This window comes from Clarias gariepinus, chromosome 9 (assembly GCF_024256425.1).
Source record: "Clarias gariepinus isolate MV-2021 ecotype Netherlands chromosome 9, CGAR_prim_01v2, whole genome shotgun sequence".
NCBI lineage: Eukaryota > Metazoa > Chordata > Actinopteri > Siluriformes > Clariidae > Clarias > Clarias gariepinus.
The window spans coordinates 18,563,829-18,582,887 of NC_071108.1; the positions used below are offsets into that span (position 1 = coordinate 18,563,829).

General features: G+C 36.4%; 2 protein-coding genes across 4 annotated transcripts; one reads left to right on the forward strand and one right to left on the reverse strand.

Moving 5' to 3' along the window:
- Positions 1 to 613: 613 nt before the first annotated feature.
- On the reverse strand, positions 614 to 5,672 carry LOC128530686 (GRAM domain-containing protein 2B). Its single transcript, XM_053504746.1, has 13 exons — positions 5,536 to 5,672; positions 4,930 to 5,049; positions 4,712 to 4,799; positions 4,514 to 4,583; positions 4,233 to 4,336; positions 3,774 to 3,869; positions 3,625 to 3,696; positions 3,450 to 3,527; positions 3,242 to 3,356; positions 1,602 to 1,683; positions 1,359 to 1,463; positions 1,197 to 1,272; positions 614 to 1,073 (listed from the first exon to the last, which is right to left on the reverse strand). Exons 1-13 carry the CDS (start codon positions 5,643 to 5,645, stop codon positions 1,032 to 1,034), a joined length of 1,158 nt encoding a protein of 385 aa, XP_053360721.1. The 5' UTR covers positions 5,646 to 5,672; the 3' UTR covers positions 614 to 1,031.
- Positions 5,673 to 7,687: 2,015 nt separating this feature from the next.
- Positions 7,688 to 14,223, forward strand: nudt12 (nudix (nucleoside diphosphate linked moiety X)-type motif 12). 3 transcript variants are annotated; one of them, XM_053504744.1, is made up of 7 exons: positions 7,688 to 7,745; positions 8,360 to 8,575; positions 8,918 to 9,486; positions 9,677 to 9,844; positions 9,934 to 10,047; positions 10,394 to 10,593; positions 12,662 to 14,223. In XM_053504744.1, exons 2-7 carry the CDS (start codon positions 8,370 to 8,372, stop codon positions 12,770 to 12,772), a joined length of 1,368 nt encoding a protein of 455 aa, XP_053360719.1. In that variant the 5' UTR covers positions 7,688 to 7,745; positions 8,360 to 8,369; the 3' UTR covers positions 12,773 to 14,223. The 3 variants fall into 3 exon arrangements, with proteins under 3 accessions (XP_053360719.1, XP_053360718.1, XP_053360720.1); XM_053504743.1 differs by lacking the exon at positions 7,688 to 7,745 and adding an exon at positions 7,760 to 8,162; XM_053504745.1 differs by lacking the exon at positions 7,688 to 7,745 and adding an exon at positions 7,761 to 8,162 and having other exon boundaries at positions 8,435 to 8,575.
- Positions 14,224 to 19,059: the final 4,836 nt, after the last annotated feature.

A 19,059-nucleotide genomic window follows, 5' to 3' on the forward strand; every position in this document is an offset into this window, starting at 1 on the left:
TTAGTCATACAAGTTGTCCTTAATTTTCTAGGATTCCAATTGTATGGCATGGTAGTTAAAAGCAGTGGTGAAGATATTATTGTATTTGTAATAAGCTAAGATCCTAGATGAAGAGAACCATGAGTGACAGGAGATCAACACCAAAAAAAAAAAAAAAAATCAAAGCTCCTGGTTGATGAAATTCTGAGTAATTAAACTTGAAATTACATGGTGGTTCAGTAAGCATGTTTAACCTACTCTCCAGGATGTGGGGTTCAGACTTCAGCTTATGTGTGTGTGTGTGTGTGTGTGTGTGTGTGTGTGTGTGTGTGTGTGTGTGCGTGGAAACGGGATGTTCTCCCTCTGCTTTGTGGGTTTCCTCTGAGAACTCACAAAACTCTGAGTTTTCCCCCTCCCATAGTCCAAAGGCATGCTTTGTAGGCTGATTGGCATTTCCAAATTGCCTACAGTATAGTGCGAGTAAGGTTGTGCTTATGCCCTGTGCTCCATTCAGTGTGTCCTCAGCCTTGTGCCTTATTTGGATAGGTTGCCCTTGATAGGTTCCCTTTGCAGTGCTACACAGAATAAGCGGTATGGGAAAAAAAAAAAAGATGTACCCGAATTACTCTTTTTTTTTTTTGGTTTATTTTAATAAATAGTGTAGTAGATTTAAATCTGACAACAGCAGTATAATTCTTTCTCATTTCAGGCAGTATGGATGGAAGCAAGAACAGGTATAAACAGTTTGATTTAGAAATAAAACATCTGTTCAGATGTATGTGCATTTATGGTAAGATTAATTATTAAGTCTAGGTATGTGTAAAAGGAATGGTGACAGGGAATGTTATAGAAACCAAAAGTACTGGATAATGTTTACATCGGCCGTGGTTGTAGGTGTATGTTGTATTCTGGAAGATATAGTTTGAATGTTCTTTCTGGGCACTGATGTAAAGCAGTCAACATACTGAAACAGCAGTTAAATTTACATGTCATAAAAATATGAATTAAAAATTGATTGAACAGGTTACTTAGATCTAAGCAATTATTTAACATCAATGGATTTTGTCCAATAGTCTCTGTAGACCTTTCTGAATCTGTAGAGCAAAAAAAGAAATCAGTTATGTTAGTAAGGGCTGCATTGCTACTCTCATATGTTTGACATGTCATACAGTTTCTGGAGAAGCAAGGACTTTTTATTTAGTAGGCCTAGTAAGTACCTTTTCCAGTTTCATAAGGTTAATTGACACAGCAGAGTAGACCCTATCCTCAGAGTATATGCTGTTGTATTCATCTCTATAATTGACACATAACATTAAACTGATTAAGAATCTTTTATTTTATCATTAGGAAATAACTGGCCGTTCATAGATTTATTTTACCCATTATGAGTAAATTCAGCCATAGAGCCCAGAGAGTTCAATCTTTTTTCCAAAGATATGATTTTGAAAGCCATGTAACATGAAGACAAAATCAAAATGCTGATTCTGTAAGAGCAAAGCAAAACAGAATTAAAAAATGTAACTTTTCATTTTGTAAATTTTGTAATTTTTTATATATTTGTAATCTTTAGATATTATCCTTTTTGGGCATATATAAGTTAAATAATTAGGAAAGATACTCACACAAATAGGTACACCATCAGTAAAACATTGAGCAAGCTTGGTCTCAGTGGTTTTCTGTCATAAACATTTCGATTTCCATGTTCTTATGGATGAAACAAAAGATAGCGTGTAATGGTCTAATGTATATATGTATAATGAATATATATATATATATATATACTGTTCAAAAGTTTGTGGTCACTTGCAAATTTCTTTGTGATTTATTTCCTACATTCTACAACAATACTGGGGATTTTAAAACTATAAAATAACACATATGGAATTAGGTAATTATGTAACAACAAGAAAAACAACAGTTAGTTGTTATTTTAAGACACAGAGGTCAGCCTTACTGTAATAGTTCTTACAAGAACTTTATTGTCAAGTGCATTTGCAAAATCCGTCAAGCACCATAATGAAACTGGCTCTTATGAAGGCCATCCCCGGAGGGCGAGACCAAAACCTACCTCTGCTGCAGACGAGAAGTTCATTTAGAGTTATCAGCCTGAAAAATGATCAATTAACAGCACCTCAGATTAGAGGCGTTATGAAGTCTTTACAGAGCAGAAGTAGCAGACAGATCTCACCATTAACTGTTCAAAGGAGATGAATGCATTTTTTTGGACGTTTTCAGCATTCCTTTACAATGTAGAAAGAAATTAAAATCAGGAACGATCATGGACAGATGACGGATTTTGCAAATGCACTTGAGAATACTGTTCTTGCAAGAACTATTACAGAAAGGCTGACCTCTGTATCTTAAAAAAACAACCAACTGTTGTTTTTGTTATTACATAATTACCTAATCCCATATGTGTTATTTTATAGTTTTGAAATCCCCAGTATTGTTGTAGAATGTAGAAAATAAATCACTAAACAGAAACAAAGAAATTTGCAAGTGACCCCAAACTTTTGAACGGTAGTGTATGTATATAGTGGAACCTTGGAATATAAGTAACTTGGTGTGATAGTGTTTTAACAAGTGTCTAGATTTTAACATGTTAAATGAGCGAGGTATTGATATATGAGAACTGTAGTACGCATGCGCTTTGTCTGCCGAGCGTCACATGAAAACAACTGAGCCAATGGTTCTTCTCTCTTTCACTGTGGAATTGTGGGTAATCATCTCCCATGCTCAGTCTCAATGCGCATGCGTCACTCGTTTACGAGTGAGTACTGTGCGCGTGTGAACTGTTTACTATAACATTGTGACCATGTGTGTGTTTTTGCATGTAAAGCATTTTGTTTTCATTTATTTTGTGTCCAAGTGTAGTGACTGTTGTGTTTGTGTGTGTGTGTGTGTGTGTGTGTGGGTGCCGAGTGTGTGGAGGTTGTCCTACCCAGTAGCCCCCCCGCTCCTGCTTCTGCTCTCTGGTCTAACACCAGTCACGATTCTTTTTAAAGGTAAAGTGCAGGTTATTTTTTTTTTCTTTTAAAATTTGTATTAATCTTTTTATATGAATATTTTTGGGCAGTGGAACGAATCATCTATGTTTTTATTATTTCTTGCGGGGAAATTAATTTTGATATATGAGTGCTTTAATAAACATAAATTATGCTCACAATCCAGGGTCCCACTGCATATACAATATATACAGAGTGAAAAGCATTAGAAAATACACTTTTAATTGAAATGTTGAAACTAAAGAAAATAAACAAACCTCTCATTTTCTCATACTCTGGAGAATCTGGAGAGTCTGAGCTACTGCTATATCCTAATTTTTGTCTCCTTTGAACCACTGGGCTATCGACATCTGACAGATCTGCTGAGAAATTCTGCCAATTAAGAAAACATAACAACTGTGTGATATTTAATTTGACAAATACACAATAGAATTTAGACCAGTGACAAAAACTGTTTATTGTTACCATGGGAAGTGTGGAGGGTGACACTGTGTAATTGCCATCTGCAGCGGAATTAGTTGGACTGTTTGCCAGACACTTGTCCTGTTATCAAATAAACACGAGATGTTAGCTATTACTAGCGATATATTAAATCTAGGTACTATAAAAATTTAAAAACAATTTTGGGTCAAACACTCACATCCAAATGGGTGCACACTGACATCAGTATTTTGTATGTTGTGTCTCGGGACAGGAACGACACAAAAACATACTGTACAACAATTCAAATCTTAATTAAAATATGTCTTGCTTTGTTGTTCTTTACCAGTTAAATAAAATCAAGCTTACCCTTTCGTGTGCTGTGGCAATAATCAATGCATTTGGTACTAAGATGGCAGTTTTGGTTTTCTTTATTACTGATACAGACATAACTGGAATGATAATCTGGAACATATAATGATCTAAGAAAGGTTAATTATAAAACCGAATATAAATAAACCATCTTTACATTAAATAAAACAGATGAACAGTAAGATCATGCAATCTACAAACACAAACTAAAAAACAAACAAAAACTATATATGTCAACTACCCCAAAATACAAATATTAAGACAAGAAATATGTTTAAAAGTGTAAAAGCTAAACATAATACTGTGCATAAGTATTAAAGCACCTAAGGAAAAAATGTTACAGTTGGTTAACCATTTTCAATTTCCAACGGAATGTAAAAACTAATGCAAACTATTCTAGCATTTAATAACATTTGGTACAGTATTTGTACTTTTCTGTAAATAGTATTTGATTACCTTGATGTCTTTCCCGAAGACGTTGGAATGGAAACAGATCCAGTTATCAGACACAAAAAGCCGCCCTTGATAAAGAATATCTTTCTGCAATGCACATGTGTAACCTGTGGACACAAAACATAATAGAGAGTGAATAAGTTACTATTTTACTAATAGTATATTATAATATATATTAGTTTATTCATAATAATCTAAGGAAACACTGAAGACAAAATAAAGTCCTTTACTTTGTATCCAATACAGTTGAATTTAATAAGCTACCACTGTGAATGCTTGCTTACTTTGCTTGAGCAGCTCAGTCTCACTAATGTCTTTGAAAATTTTGTGGTACTGATTATTTGTTCGAGGAAACTGAAACATCAGATAAAAACACTTAATCTGAACAGCTCAACCAACAACACGTATTTGACAAAAACAACAAGAAGTAAATAAATCTGCTTTTCAAAATGTCACCATAATTTAGACACATCATCACTAACATGATAACACTGCTGCTTTTTCCTTTCAGACTTTGACTCAATGTCACTTTGGACATGTGATAAAAATGAGGGATCAAAAGTTTTGGACCTGCAACAAGAAAGGAGACAGAGTCATATTACAAGTCATAGAATGTAAGCTTTTAAAGAATATGATACATAACCAGTTTGGAAGGATATTGTCTTACTTAAAATGGTCATGTAGCCATGCAACCTTTTACCTAATTCGTGTCAGTTTTCCTCGTCTGTCCAAGATTTCCGATTCGGTATCCATCGATATGGGCACATTTGTTTTTATTATTCTCTTTGAGTTCTCTTCTCTCACAATTTCAGTATCATGACTAACAAGTAAAAGAAATGATGCAAAGATATTTATGATTAAAATGTGATAAAAAAGTTAAACAAATATAAAAATGTAAAAGTTTGAAAAGAGTAAAAGTTGAAAAACTTACATTTGAATTGTAAAGATAAAAGATTTATTGTGCACATTATTTCAATGGTTATTTGTCATTTAATTACACTAATATTTTAGAAGGCAAAATATCCAACAACCCCTCATAACAAATTTAGCTCATGTAGGCCATGTAGTATTTGTATTAGTATTAGTACATTAGTATTTCAGGAAACAAATACAATGGTCTGAATTGCTCTGTATGCTCTTTGAATGCAACTCCAAGATATTGTTTTACAGCAAGACCTATTTATAGAGCATATTTAATTTTTTATCGATTGGTATGTTAGTTTTGCCCCATGAACATGGGTAGTTTTCACTCAATACACTTATAAGAAAACAGATATGCATAACTGAACACATTATATTAACTTACCATTGTAACAGATGCTCATCCTGTTGACTGGGTAAAACTGAACATGTTGGTCTGACTGCATTAGTCGTGCTTCTGGGGACTGAGTCATCGCCAGTAAAAAGGTTTTCCATCTCCAAAAGTCTAAAATGATTCTCTTCTCTTGATTAACTTGTTTGCAACGACCCATCCGTGTTGTCAGATTTTAGTCTGTTCGAGGTCGCTGACCTTATGATGGTGAGTAAATAAGTGATTTGTTTGCTTCTCTAAAACTACCAACACTGATGTGCTTTCTGTGGGTAAAGGTTACAATTCTGCAATGCATTTTCAGCATACAAAATTCTCTGTTTGTACATTGGTACATGTAGAGAAAAGGAATGTATTAATGAATGTATTAAGGAATATAAGCCTTTAATATTTAAAATATATAATGTAAAGTAAATACAGTGCATAAAATATGTAAAGAAATTACATGATGCGAAATAGAGGGCAGTTGCAAACTTAACAAAGTTTTATAAAGTTTATAAACATCACGTTCTTGAGTTGTTTTGTTCCTCTTATACCAAAAAGCAACTAGCCAATGTTTAACATTTTTGTTTATTATAAACAATTAATTATATTTATCTATTTAACAGTTACATTTAAGCCCTGTCTTACAGAAACCGGGAATCAAACTACTGACACGGAACCCAGCCACAGTGGTGCAGTCTCTGTGCTGACGACGAAATAGGGAGGTTTGGGTAAGGAAATGCATCCAACATAAAAGCTGTGCCAAAAATATGTAGTTTGGATAATCTGCTTTGGTAATCCTTAACGAAAGCAGAAAAAAAGAAAAACAACAGTTCTCAAAGGTGGAAAACAAATGCCCTCAAAGTGCTGGAACAGGGCACAGACATGTTTATTTGATGATTTTCTTCACTATAGCACCAGGAACAATCAGTTAAATCAATAAATCTTTGAATTGTGACATACTTGGAGGTAAAAATCTATTTTTTTGCACACTGAGAGTAAGGTCAGGGGTCATGCTCCGGCACCGCCAAATTTATACTGTTGGGCCAGGTCATGAGCCCTACCTGGTGAAAGGTCTATCATGACTGTCCACAACTTCCTATGAAATTGGGATATGTGAAGAACATAACTTCATTGTATTCTTGCATGTGTCGAATTCGAGTCATTCTTTCTAATGTGTCAGTATTTCAAATAAATTACATTCTTAATGTATGCCAAATTTTTTAACCCATTTTTTTAACCCACTCACACCAAACATACAGATTACTGGCGCGATTTTGGCAGCTCCCTTTTTTTGACAACAAAAATGTTTTTAGTTTTGCTTCTATCCATTTAATTAAGATTGTTATGAGTGAATTCTTTCCTGGTAATCTACAGCATGCTAAATTCCACATTCACAAGGCAATATTAAGCAACAATGACATTTTAAAAGTCTTTTAATTTTAAATAACTTGTATACTCCTAATGATTTTGTAAAGTTTTTGTCACCCACAGTAGAAACCACACTGGTGAACTCGACTGTATAATCTGTTTCAACCACTAGAGTCCGCGTTTGAACCATTAAACGACATAGGCTGTGTTCCGATCGGCTGGTAGTTCCCTGTGAAGTGGACATCTTAAGGTGTTCAGCCATCTTAAGATTCCAAACCGTAAAGAACAACTACAGGAGCGTGTATAAAGGACGACATAATATTAAGATACCATAATGATATTTTGTAAATAACCAACAATAGATAATTGTTCTTAAATAGGCTATTAATGTAAAAAAAAAAATGATAATAATGGTATCTTTAGACATGAAAATGTTCATCTTATAAATAAATTAAATCACATTTATCCACAACTTGGATACATTTAAATAATATATGTTTTGTAATGTAATAATTATTTATTTTTACTTTTTTTGCTTTAATAAATATATATTTTTTTTATTTCAGTAGCGTAAAATTGCTACAGTATGTCAAAAGCAGGAACAGGTATCCGAGGTGCTTGCGTTGCCAGCCAGGGTAACGCACCGGAGAAGTGACGTCTGCGTTGGTGACGTCGCAGGGTGTTCCAAATGGAGGAATGTTGTTGAAAGAGGTTCCTTCAACTAGCATTCCCGCAACATGTAGCAGAAAGGACACTTCAAAATTCCACACTGTGGAATGAAACGAATGTCAACGGGCTATTGTGTCACGTGACGCTTACGTCATCAACACGCGATGGCTGACCTTGTTGTATACGTATGTTTGAAATCCCACCTTGCTCACTACTTAGTGTACTATTTGGCACTAATTCGTATTCACGTACTAATACAGTGAGGGGAATATCTGATGAATTCATTAAATACTGCGTTGCACTACAAAGCTGTAGGGTCCAAGAGATAAACCTGAGAGTGTAAAAAAACACATGTAATGCCGTGTAGGGGGTTAGGGAGTAGGGCACCATTTCGGAGAGACTGTTAATTATTTACTCCTACCCTACTTCTGTCAGCATGTTAAATAATAGTAGTGCAGTGCCGCTTTGCGTCCTTGTAGCTAACGTTTTAAAGTTTTATTCATTTTAAACGTATTATATTATACCTAAAAACACGCTTAGAACAGTTTGATCTCTGCTAACTGAAAGTTCTGTGATCACACACTACCGCCAGATACTTAAAAGTAAGTCATACTTTACAACACAAAAGTATTGCAGAATGTTAAGTTTTAAAACCCAATCCTTTTCAATACCATCGACTTACATGCATGTACGTAAACTATAGTTTACGTACATGTTAGAAGATATATACATTTAAACATACAGTTCATTCATCAGTTTCTGTATGTTACAGTGTTTTTTTATTATTATTGTATTTCAGTATTTAAAACATGACAAGTGTTCAGATGAGTGCTATGGATGAGATGGTTGAACAGTTCCTGGATTGTGCTTCCAGGGGGGACTTGGACAAAGTTTCCACTATGATCTCTCACTCGAGTCAACTGCTCAATGAAAGTGGAAAACAAGGATGGACAGCTTTAATGTTGGCTGCAAGAAATGGACATTTTGATGTGGTAAAAGCATTACTTTCAAGTGGGTAAGTGTGTGAGTGTTTCTACATTGTTCAATCTTCGTGGAATTTCCATCAGGCTCAATAAAGTATCTATCTATCTATCTATCTATCTATCTATCTATCTATCTACTGTATCTATCTCATTCATCCATCCATCCATCGTCCGTATAGATCTATCTATACATATCATGAAGTGTGAGAATCCTCTCGTGATCTTTAGTGTGTGTGGATTTTATTCTTTTCTATTGTTTGAATAAAAATTCTGAATAAATAAATTAAGTGAATTTTAAACTGATTGATTTGGTACAATGCCTTCCAGTAAGAATGTGTAAAGTTTTTTTTTTATTAATCTTTTCTTGCCAACAGGTGTAATAAAAACTTGGTGAATAAGTCTGGCCAGTCTGCTTGTGACATAGCAAATTTTTGGGGACACAGACACATTGCCCGTTTCTTAGGAAGCACTGGAGATGTCACACTTCCTGGAATTCTTCCAAGCACTAAATCTCCAGAGAATGAAACATATTTCAGTAGGGAATATCTCAACAGAATGAGTGACAAAAGGACTGATTCGGAATGGCTTTTAGCTAAACAGTCTTCTCCTGAAACAGTGTTTATTATGTTTCATAACTTAAACCCTTTTGTTACAACAGAGCCAGAGGAAATAAATGATATTCAACCTAAGTTGAAATTATACAGGTTTGGATGGGACTCTGTGAAAGTGGCACTTGAAAAGAATGACACAGTGGTTATATTTCTGGGAGTAGAAAAGCAGGAATGTTCACCTTCTTCACCACCAAAGAGGGATGGACTCATTGCGTGGTTTGCTCTCAATACAGAGGAGAATCCCACAGAAAGTCTTAAGGTCACAGCTCCAAACAGCTTCTTCCTTACAGGGCTAATGCCAAGGCTCCTAATGCTGAATGAAGATGAAGCAGGTGGGACATCCATTTAATTGTGTCTAAACAGTGAAAAATGTCTATATTTATATCCTATGTTTCATGAAGAATGATCAAGGATGTCCCAGTAGAAGCAAGTTTTGCTCCAAAGAAATAAATCTCATGCATTCAGTTTGCTCTATTTATCCACACCGGCGTAACATTATTTTTTTTCTTTTCATGTGCAAAGGTATTGTTGCACAAGCCAGATCTGTACTTGCATGGCACAACCGGTACAGTTTCTGCCCTTCCTGTGGTGGTAAGACCAAAGTGGATGAAGGAGGTTACAAAAGAATCTGCTTGACAGAAGGCTGCAGGAGTCTGCAAGGAATCCACAATACCTGTTACCCTAGAGTTGGTCAGTAACCTTTTTGCTGTCTATTATAAATCAGGATCTAATTCATCAATGAATTATGTAACCAGATTTATGGACTATTTGTGCTACAGATCCTGTTGTGATCATGCTGGTGCTTCACCCAGATGGGAATCGGTGCTTACTAGGAAGGAAGAAGACATTTCCTCCAGGAATGTTCTCATGCCTTGCTGGGTTCATTGAACCAGGTAGACAAAATTAGGAGATTTTAATTGTGTACTTTGTAAATGTAGGGTTGTAAGGATTTTTATGGAATAAATACTTAAAGCAGCTGATTATTGTAAAATGTGTGCGTGCATGGTGCTCACAGATGACGTGACATCCAGGACTGCTTTTAGATTCACTGCAACAGCAGTTACTGAAGAGTACTTTAATGTTTCTAGCTGTCTAGCCTTAATATAATTACAGAGAAACCCTAAGAGTGTTATTATGTAGACAAACTGGACAGCTATGATTTAATTTATGTTTCCTTTTTATTCTTTCAACATCTACAGAGTTTTGTAAATGAATTACCTGCTGTGCTTGTTGAAACAGGTGAGACCATTGAAAATGCAGTAAGGAGAGAGGTTTTAGAAGAGAGTGGAGTTACTATTGGCCCTGTTCAATATGTTTCCTGCCAGCCATGGCCAATGCCTTCATCGCTCATGATTGGTTGCTTTGCAGTAGCGGTGTCTACAGACATAAATGTTGATGGAAATGAAATTGAAGATGCTCGCTGGTTTACTAGGCAAGAGGTAAGGGCCTGCATTTTTGCTGTTCTACAGTTCTACAAAACATTCCGAAATAAACAAGAAATTTACATGTATTTACAGTGGGGGAAATAAGTATTTGATCCCCTACAGATTTTCTAAGTTTGCCCACTTACAAAGAAATGAAGGGTCTATATTTTTTATCATAGGTTTATGGTAAAGGATTGAGACAGAATATCAACCAAAAATCCAGAAAAAGCACATGATACAATGTTCATGTTATGAATTAAGTTGCATTTCAATAAGGGAAATAAGTGTTTGATCCCCTACCAACCAACAATAATTCTGCCTCTCACAGACTGGTTATGTGCTCTTGTGGTACACATATTCATTTAAGAAGGTGCTCCTAACAACAATGTGGTATGTGTATAAAAGCCACCTGTCCACAAAATCTCTAGCTTCCATTCAAACCTCACCACCATCGGCTAGACCAAAAAGCTGTCAAAGCAAGTCAGGGACAAGATTTTGGACCTACACTAGGCTGGAATGGGCTACAAGACCATCTGCTAGAAGCTTGGTGAGGAGGAGACAACTCCTGGAGCGATTATTTACAAATGGAAGAACTACAGAGTAACCATTAATGACCCTATATGCAAGATTTCACCCCATGGACTAAGAATGATCATGAGAAAAATGAGGGATCAGCCCAGGACTACACAGGAGGAGCTTGTGAATGATCTCAAGGCAGTTGGGAGCACAGTCACCGAACAAACCATTGGTAACACAATATGCCTGCATGGATTGAAATCCTTCAGTGCAGCAAGACTTCCCCTCCTCAAGAAGACACATGTACAGACCCGCCTGAGGTTTGCCAATGAACAGAGAAAGATTGGAATAAACTGCTGTGGTCAGATGAGACCAAAATTGAGATCTTTGTCATCAACTCGACATGCTGTTTTTGAAGGAAGAAAAATGCTGACTATGATACTAAGAACACCACAGTCCCTACAGTCAAGCACGGAGGTGGAAACATTTTGCTTTGGGGCTGTTTCTCTGCTAAAGGTACAGATGGACTTTGCTGCACTGAGGGGCCAATGAATGAGGCCATGTGTTGTAAAATTTTGGATGAAAACCTCCTGAAGATGTGTTGTGAATGGGTCTTCCAGAATAAAAATGACTCCAAACATACTGCCAAGGCAACTAAGGAGTGGCTCAAGAATAAGCACATTAAGGTCATGGAGTGGTCTAGCCAGTATTTAATCCAATAGAAAATTCACGTAGAGAGCTGTAACTTCGAGTTGACAAGCAACAGGCAAAAAACCTTAAACATTTAGAGAAAATCTGTAAGAATAGTGGATCAAAATGTATCCCAAGATGTGAGCAAATCTGGTTAACAACTACAAGAAACATCTTCCCACTGTGCTTTCCAGCAAGGGTTTCTCTTCCAAGTACTCAGTCATGTTTTGCTTGGGGATCAAATACTTATTTCGCTTATTGAAATGCAACTTAATTCATAACATTTGTATCATGTGCTTTTTCTGGATTTTTGGTTGATATTCTGTCTCAATCCTTTACCATAAACCTATGATAAAAATTATAGACCCTTCATTCCTTTTTAACTTAGAAAATCTGTAGGGAAACAAATACTTATTTCCCCCACTGTACATTAATTGAGAAATTTATTTATTTCAACTTACCGAACTAGACTAAGCTAATAAGTGGGCTTGGTCAAATCAAGCAAATATTACGTGTGTATTGAAACAAACAAACGACTCTTAAAACATCTTCTCTTAATCAATTAATCTCTTAATTGCATTAGCAACTATCTTGAGACTATCATTAATCTTTTTTAACTTTTTCTAATTAAATTATCATAACAGTGGATTTCATTTGAATTTACTTAAGGAGTGACAACCATATTTTTACACACAAAAAAGCTTCCTACCCTTTTGTTGTATTATATTGTCCTCCACCACGACAAACACAAATAAAAAAAGAGTTTTGGATGTATACATGAAAATGACCTGGCTGCACAATGCATGTAATCTTTTGTTTTGTTGAGAATTTTGTTGAAGTTTCATATTATTTTGTCAAATCTTTGTTAATTTTGCAGGTAATAGATGCTCTTCTGAAGAGTAATCAAGCAGGATTTTTCATTCCTCCAAAACAAGCTATTGCCCACTATCTTGTAAAACACTGGATCGGTATGAACTCAAACCTTTGAACTAACCAGAATGTAACCAGAATATAACAGCATGTTGGTTATAATTGCTCTGAAATGTGTTTTGGGTTCTAAAAGTGTATCTTGCATCAGAAATCTGAAACTTTGTTCAGTTGCTATACTTAAAATAAACAAATTGTAATATTGCTGTAGATAATAGATGAAAATGAACAAAATGTCATTCTGACAATCATACTAATCACGACTCTAGTACCTCTAATCCCAGTATGCTACAGTGGATTCCTTCAGCACTGGTACTCTTTGTTTGATTTCTTCCAAAATACCAAGAGCAAACATGTCTTCTTTTGACTAAGAATAGGTAGCTTATAAAAGGAATGACATCTTCCTGCTCGTCCTCTTTCTTAGCCTTATCTTGTCAAAGAATTGAGAGTGTGACTTGGAGAGATGGATGATGAATACAGGGCTTCTGTCAGGCCAGCTTTATAAGATTCTGTCGTGATATCAGACACTGTGTTTACTGCAGTTTCTGTAATAAGGTTTCCACATGTTGGGATCGTTGGACCCATGCAGAAACCACAAACCAGGTGGCGGCATGGGGTGAGTTTGGTCTGGCTTAACACATACCAGGGATGGTCAACAGCTTAGGAAGAGATGTCCCAACATGCGCAAAAAAATGAAGGTAAAAAGTATAGGGCTCTAGTTGCTCGCTTCTTGCTAATAAGTTCAATCTATCAAATGAGTAGATTAACTCCTTGCTCAGTTGGCCCAGCAGGAACGTAAAGTGGTAAAGGACAATTGTCGATCTGCTTTAATGTTTTTAACTGATCAGGCCCTCATAAGAAAAAGAGCACATATCTTTAAATGCAAGAGAGCAATGAAGTGAAAATAACTTGCAAAGAGTGCCCATATATAAATTAAGTGACTGCATCTCCTTCTACACAGTTTATACATTGCTTTACTAAATAGTGTCTCTAATACATGCTTCTGACTCTTTAAGTGAGATACTGCATTGCATCCAGTCTACTAATGTTACCCTATTCTAGCTGAACGGATTGTCTAGTTCCTGTGTGTTACTGGTAGGCCCTTCAGGCCCTCTAACTCACGGCTTTCCAAAGAGTAGGCTGCGACCCACAGGTGGGTCACAGGACATTTTATTTTGGTTGCCACTGATGATTTATGTCTGCAGTACACCTTTCAGTCACATTGGAAAACTAGTAAGGTTTCTGTCATAATTGTGCCTGTAGTAAGTGTGAAATTAGAGAGAGTAATAGCTAAAAACAGTCAGATAGTCAGTGAACTCCACCTATGAATGCATTTATTTGGTATCAATCAGTCTGGATTTATTGCTTCAATAAGACATGCTTACAGTATGAAGCTGTGATTTATCATGTATATATGTACCCTCTGTCTGCCAAACCAGTGTCTGATTTACCATTCAAGGTAATAAAGTGATGTGTTAATTGCAATAAAAATTATCAGTAACATTTACTTAAGAACATATAAACTTTTCTCATGATTTATGGATAAATTCTGTTGTGAATTGGGCAATGGTGGTTTGGGACTTTTAGTATGAGGGTCCCTAGAAAAACCAACAAAAAACTTTGGGAAACACTGCTTTGACTCATCAGGCTGGAAATGTGGTCCCCGTTGAATGGGTACCTGCATCATAGAGCACAAGCAATTATGGGTTTGGCCAACATATCTAATATGTTCACACACACGCTTGTGAGAGTGCAGGCTCCATCCCCATTGCAGGCAAATTAAATGTTTTCTCCTAAAAAAGCCAGATAAAGCATTTCATTCCTAACATGTTAGTTTAATAATAAATCTCATTTATATATTGACCTCCTCTTGCACGTGGGAAAGTCTAATTCTTTGTCCAGTGAGGGATACTGGTCAAGAGACACTGTATTCCATTAAATGCTATTTAATGTACAATTTTAAGGCTCACACAGAAGGAAACTGCTCTAGTTGTCTGGAATGAATGGAAGTAGAACAAAAGATTATGCATGTAACTATAGGTGGACCATTTTTAAGTGAAGTACCACTTTGGGTGACAAGAATTTCTGAACGATTGGGGCTGATGTAGCAAAGTCATTTTGTACACAACTACTGGGTCAATATAAGGTCAAACTGGAGTACATGACTAGTTCAAAAGAGGAGCCATTCACTATCTAGAGCCTTAATTATACAGTACATCCTTCCAAACTCAGTATAAAGAATGTTTTTTTTCCACCTTTTTTCCATCAAATCCTTTTTTTAAGTGGATATAAATGTACGTAGTGTCACTGTAATAAAAATCATGTGGTGTATAACTTATGAAAGAAGTTGAAAAGTATGAGGTATGTTTAACACTTTTAAGTATAATAAACATAACAGTGTATGCTGTTATAGGGTCTTATGCAGTAGGGGGCATTAATACCACGGAAATGATTCTTGATTGTTTCTGTCAGATGAAGGCAAAACACGACACAGTAAATGCAGACATAACTTTAGTCAGGATAAAACAAAAATAACAATAAAAAAAACTATGAAAAATAGCCATATTAAAACAGAACCACAGACAGAAATATGGCAAAGGAGAAATCAATAATGCAACAAATCCAAGACAATACACAACTGAAATAGAAGCTTAAATAACAATCAGAAGTAAACAATGAACCCTGTGAATCAAAGACTATGAAACATGAACCAGTGCGCAAAAACTTCCAGGGGACAGCCCTGACAGTTATCCTATAACAGTACCTCTCAATGTGTTCCAGTTTACTTTTATCCACAGCAATTAGCCAGAAATTATTTGTTTACATATTTTTTTACGATATATATTATATAATATGTGTGGTAGAAATTACTGAAATTTGCCTTACAGCTGCCACTTCTGAAAGAGCAATGCTATTGTAAAAAAACAAACATAAAAAAAACAGCAGTGTGGTACTATGGTAAATAATGTTAAACACACACAAATATATATGTGTGTGTGTGTGTGTGTGTGTCTGGCTCTACCATTTGAGTGTCTCAACAGAAATCAAGACTTATCAGACCAGGCAATATTTTTCCAGTCTATAACTGTCCAATTTTGGTGAGCTCGTGCAAATTGTAGCCTCTTTTGCCTATTTTTAGTGGAGATGAGTGGTACCCGGTGGGGTCTTCTTCTGTTGTAGCCCATCCGCCTCAAGGTTGTGCGTGTTGTGGCTTCACAAATGCTTTGCTGCATACCTCGGTTGTAACGAGTGGTTATTTCAGTCAAAGTTACTATTCTATCAGCTTGAATCAGTCGACCCATTCCTCTCTGACCTCTAGCATCAACAAGCCATTTTCGCCCACAGGACTGCCGCATATTGGATGTTTTTTTCCTTTTCACACCATTCTTTGTAAACCCTAGAAATGGTTTTGCGTGAAAATCCCAGTAACTGAGCAGGAGATTGTCTTGACCAGGACCACACCCCTTAATGCATTGAAGCAACTGCCATGTGATTGGTTGATTAGATAATTGCATTAATGAGAAATTGAACAGGTGTTCCTAATAATCCTTTAGGTGAGTGTATATTGCACTTTGCAAATTATTTTTCCCAATAACAGAGATTATTGCAGAGGCATTTTATTTAATTCATGCTGTTTTTATTTCAAAATGTCATTTTTTTAAAGTCAGTTTTTATTTCAAAATCCCGTTTTTCACGATGGCCTATTTATTTCATAATGCGACTTTTCAGCAGAATGAGTCGTTCTGTCAAACAAGAGCGATAGGGTGGAGCCAGCTGCGTGATTGGTTGGTCCTTTATTCAGACGTAAGTAATAGCGCATGAAGTATCGAGTTAGGTCTAATGGTGCAATATGTATTCTATGCAGTAGGTGGTAGTACAGTGTCTACTGGTAAATTATCCCTCTCTATCTGATCAGCTAAAATGACCAGGGGCCTCATGTATCAACGCTGCGTACGCACAAAAACTTTGCTTGCGCCAGTTTTCACGCTCACGGTCGGACTTACTAACAGTGAAATTAACGTGAGAATGTGCGTTCTTCCACGCCAACTTCATGTCTGGCGTACGTGTATTTCTTGTGTGTCTTTGTTTTATTTCTGTTGGCGACTCCTAGAGGCAATTATGTTAAATTACACACTACAAAGTATTGCACCAACACGTGAAAAACATTGCTATTTATTTATAATTGATAAAATGGGTTAATTAACACTATTTTTCTACCAATTATTTGATTTAGAACATATAAAAGCATTTGCAAATGTATACAACCCTTGTTGTATATGGCAATGGCAGTGTTGGCCTTATTAGAGGACATTGTCAGTGGCCGAATCCGAAGGGAACGCGTTTTTAGGGATCACACTGATTCTCTGGCCCACGATGATGACTGGCTTATTAGCCGTTTCAGATTTCCAAGAGCTATCCTCTTGAAGCTCTGTGCTGAGTTGGGTCCAAATTTGGAAAGAGAGACAGCAAGGAGCCACGCATTACCCGTTCCCTTACAGGTGCTGACAACGCTTGGTTTCCTGTCAACTGGTTCTATCCAAAGGGAACTGGCAGACGTCCTTTAAGCCAGTCGTCTTTGAGCCGTGCAATGCCAGCTGTATGGGATGGGATCATCATATAAGGTTTCCATGCAGTTGACCAGCCAAACATTAAAGCGAAATTTGCAGCGATCGCCGGTTTTCCTAATGTAATCGGAGCGATCGACTACACCCACACTGCTATAAAGGCGCCATCTGAAGACGAATTTGCATACATGAATCGGAAACATTTCCAATTAATAAATGTGAAAATAATATGTGATGCTCAAATGCGCCTAACAAATATTGTGGCAAGGTGGCCTGGGACAACCCATGATACATTCATCCTCACAAACAGCATGGTTGGGATGAGGCTCCAAGGTGGCAGGGTGTGCGATGGGTGGCTTCTTGGTGAGTGATGTATTTAAAGATATTATTCCAGCTAAGTTTTTTTTTGTTATTTTGTTATTAATTCCGGAGGACAAACTTGCAAATAACTGTTTTTCTCCGGTCTACCTCCGATAGGAGGACCTCCAATTCACATTCTGTGAAGTTTTTCTTCTTGCTTGCTTTTGCCATTGCTTTTTCGTTTGGTTTTGCCAAAGTGGAGTCATTAACATATTTATACGGAGGGGTTTTGCGCTCGTGCACGTGCGCTCAATTTCACGTTAATTCGGATGTACAAAGAGAATATGCGTGGGATTCCGCGTACGCAGTGTTTCATACATCAGATTTTTTTTACCGCGTACGCACATTTACAGCTTTGTCTGTACGCAATGTTTTAGTATGAATTTAACGCAAGTCTTTGTACATGAGGCCCCAGAACTGGCTGAAGTTCACACCAGTCTGCCATCTTCCATGAGTTTTGACTTAGCACACAACTGACTAGAATAAAAATATAACTCAATACATAAATAAATGCTTTTTAAGTATATTATTTAAAGTATCACTAAACATACACTACCGTTCAAAAGTTTGGGGTCACTTTCTAACTTCATGATCGTTCCTGATTTTTATTTCTTTCTACATTGTAAAGGAATGCTGAAGGCATCCAAAAAATGCATTAATCTCCTTTGAACAGTTAATGGTGAGATGTGTCTGCTACTTCTGCTCTGTAAAGACTTCATAACGCCTTTAATCTGAGGTGCTGTTAATTGGTCATTTTTCAGGCTGATAACTCTAAATGAACTTCTCGTCTGCGGCAGAGGTAGGTTTTGGTCTCACCCTCTTGGGATGGCCTTCATGAGAGCCAGTTTCATTATGGTGCTTGACGGATTTTGCAAATGCACTTGAGAATACAGTTCTTGCAAGAACTATTACAGAAAGGCTGACCTCTGTGTCTTATAATAACAACTAACTGTTGTTTTTGTTGTTACATAATTACCTAATTCCATATGTGTTATTTATATTGAAATCCCCAGTATTGTTGTAGAAGAAAATAAATCCTTAAACAAAAACAAAGAAATTTGCAAGTGACCCCAAACTTTTGAACGGTAGTGTATATTGGGTCATATTTGTAAAAAAAAAAAAAAAAAAAGGAAAGAACATTAAGACCAACAACATATAAAACTATAAAGACAAAATTTTTTTGCAGGTCAGGGAGGATCATCTTGATGCAGTCAGTGTAAGATACACCACTCAGTGTATCAGCAAGTATACACCAATCAGTGTAAGCTGCAAGTGCAGCAGGTCAGTGATGATAAACCAGTGCCTGCTGATGAAGACTACCACCTCTCCCCTGATCTACCAGAGTGAAAATGATGCCAATCAAACTGAACAGGTAAGCTGGAATAAAATCAGTAGTAGCATCAGCTCATGCTAGTAATTATTA

What these genes read in the sequence shown, in the direction of transcription:
- nudt12 (XM_053504744.1), top strand. Translation starts at nt 8,370, where the DNA reads ATGACAAGTGTTCAGATGAGTGCTATGGATGAGATGGTTGAACAGTTC. An exon ending in AAAGCATTACTTTCAAGTGG is followed by an intron (nt 8,576 to 8,917) that starts GTAAGTGTGTGA and finishes TCTTGCCAACAG; the next exon opens with GTGTAATAAAAACTTGGTGA. An exon ending in GCTGGTTTACTAGGCAAGAG is followed by an intron (nt 10,594 to 12,661) that starts GTAAGGGCCTGC and finishes TTAATTTTGCAG; the next exon opens with GTAATAGATGCTCTTCTGAA.
- LOC128530686 (XM_053504746.1), bottom strand. Translation starts at nt 5,645, where the DNA reads ATGGAAAACCTTTTTACTGGCGATGACTCAGTCCCCAGAAGCACGACT. An exon ending in AAAAGCAGCAGTGTTATCAT is followed by an intron (nt 4,584 to 4,711) that starts GTTAGTGATGAT and finishes CTGATGTTTCAG; the next exon opens with TTTCCTCGAACAAATAATCA. An exon ending in GCTGAATTTACTCATAATGG is followed by an intron (nt 1,273 to 1,358) that starts GTAAAATAAATC and finishes TGTCAATTATAG; the next exon opens with AGATGAATACAACAGCATAT.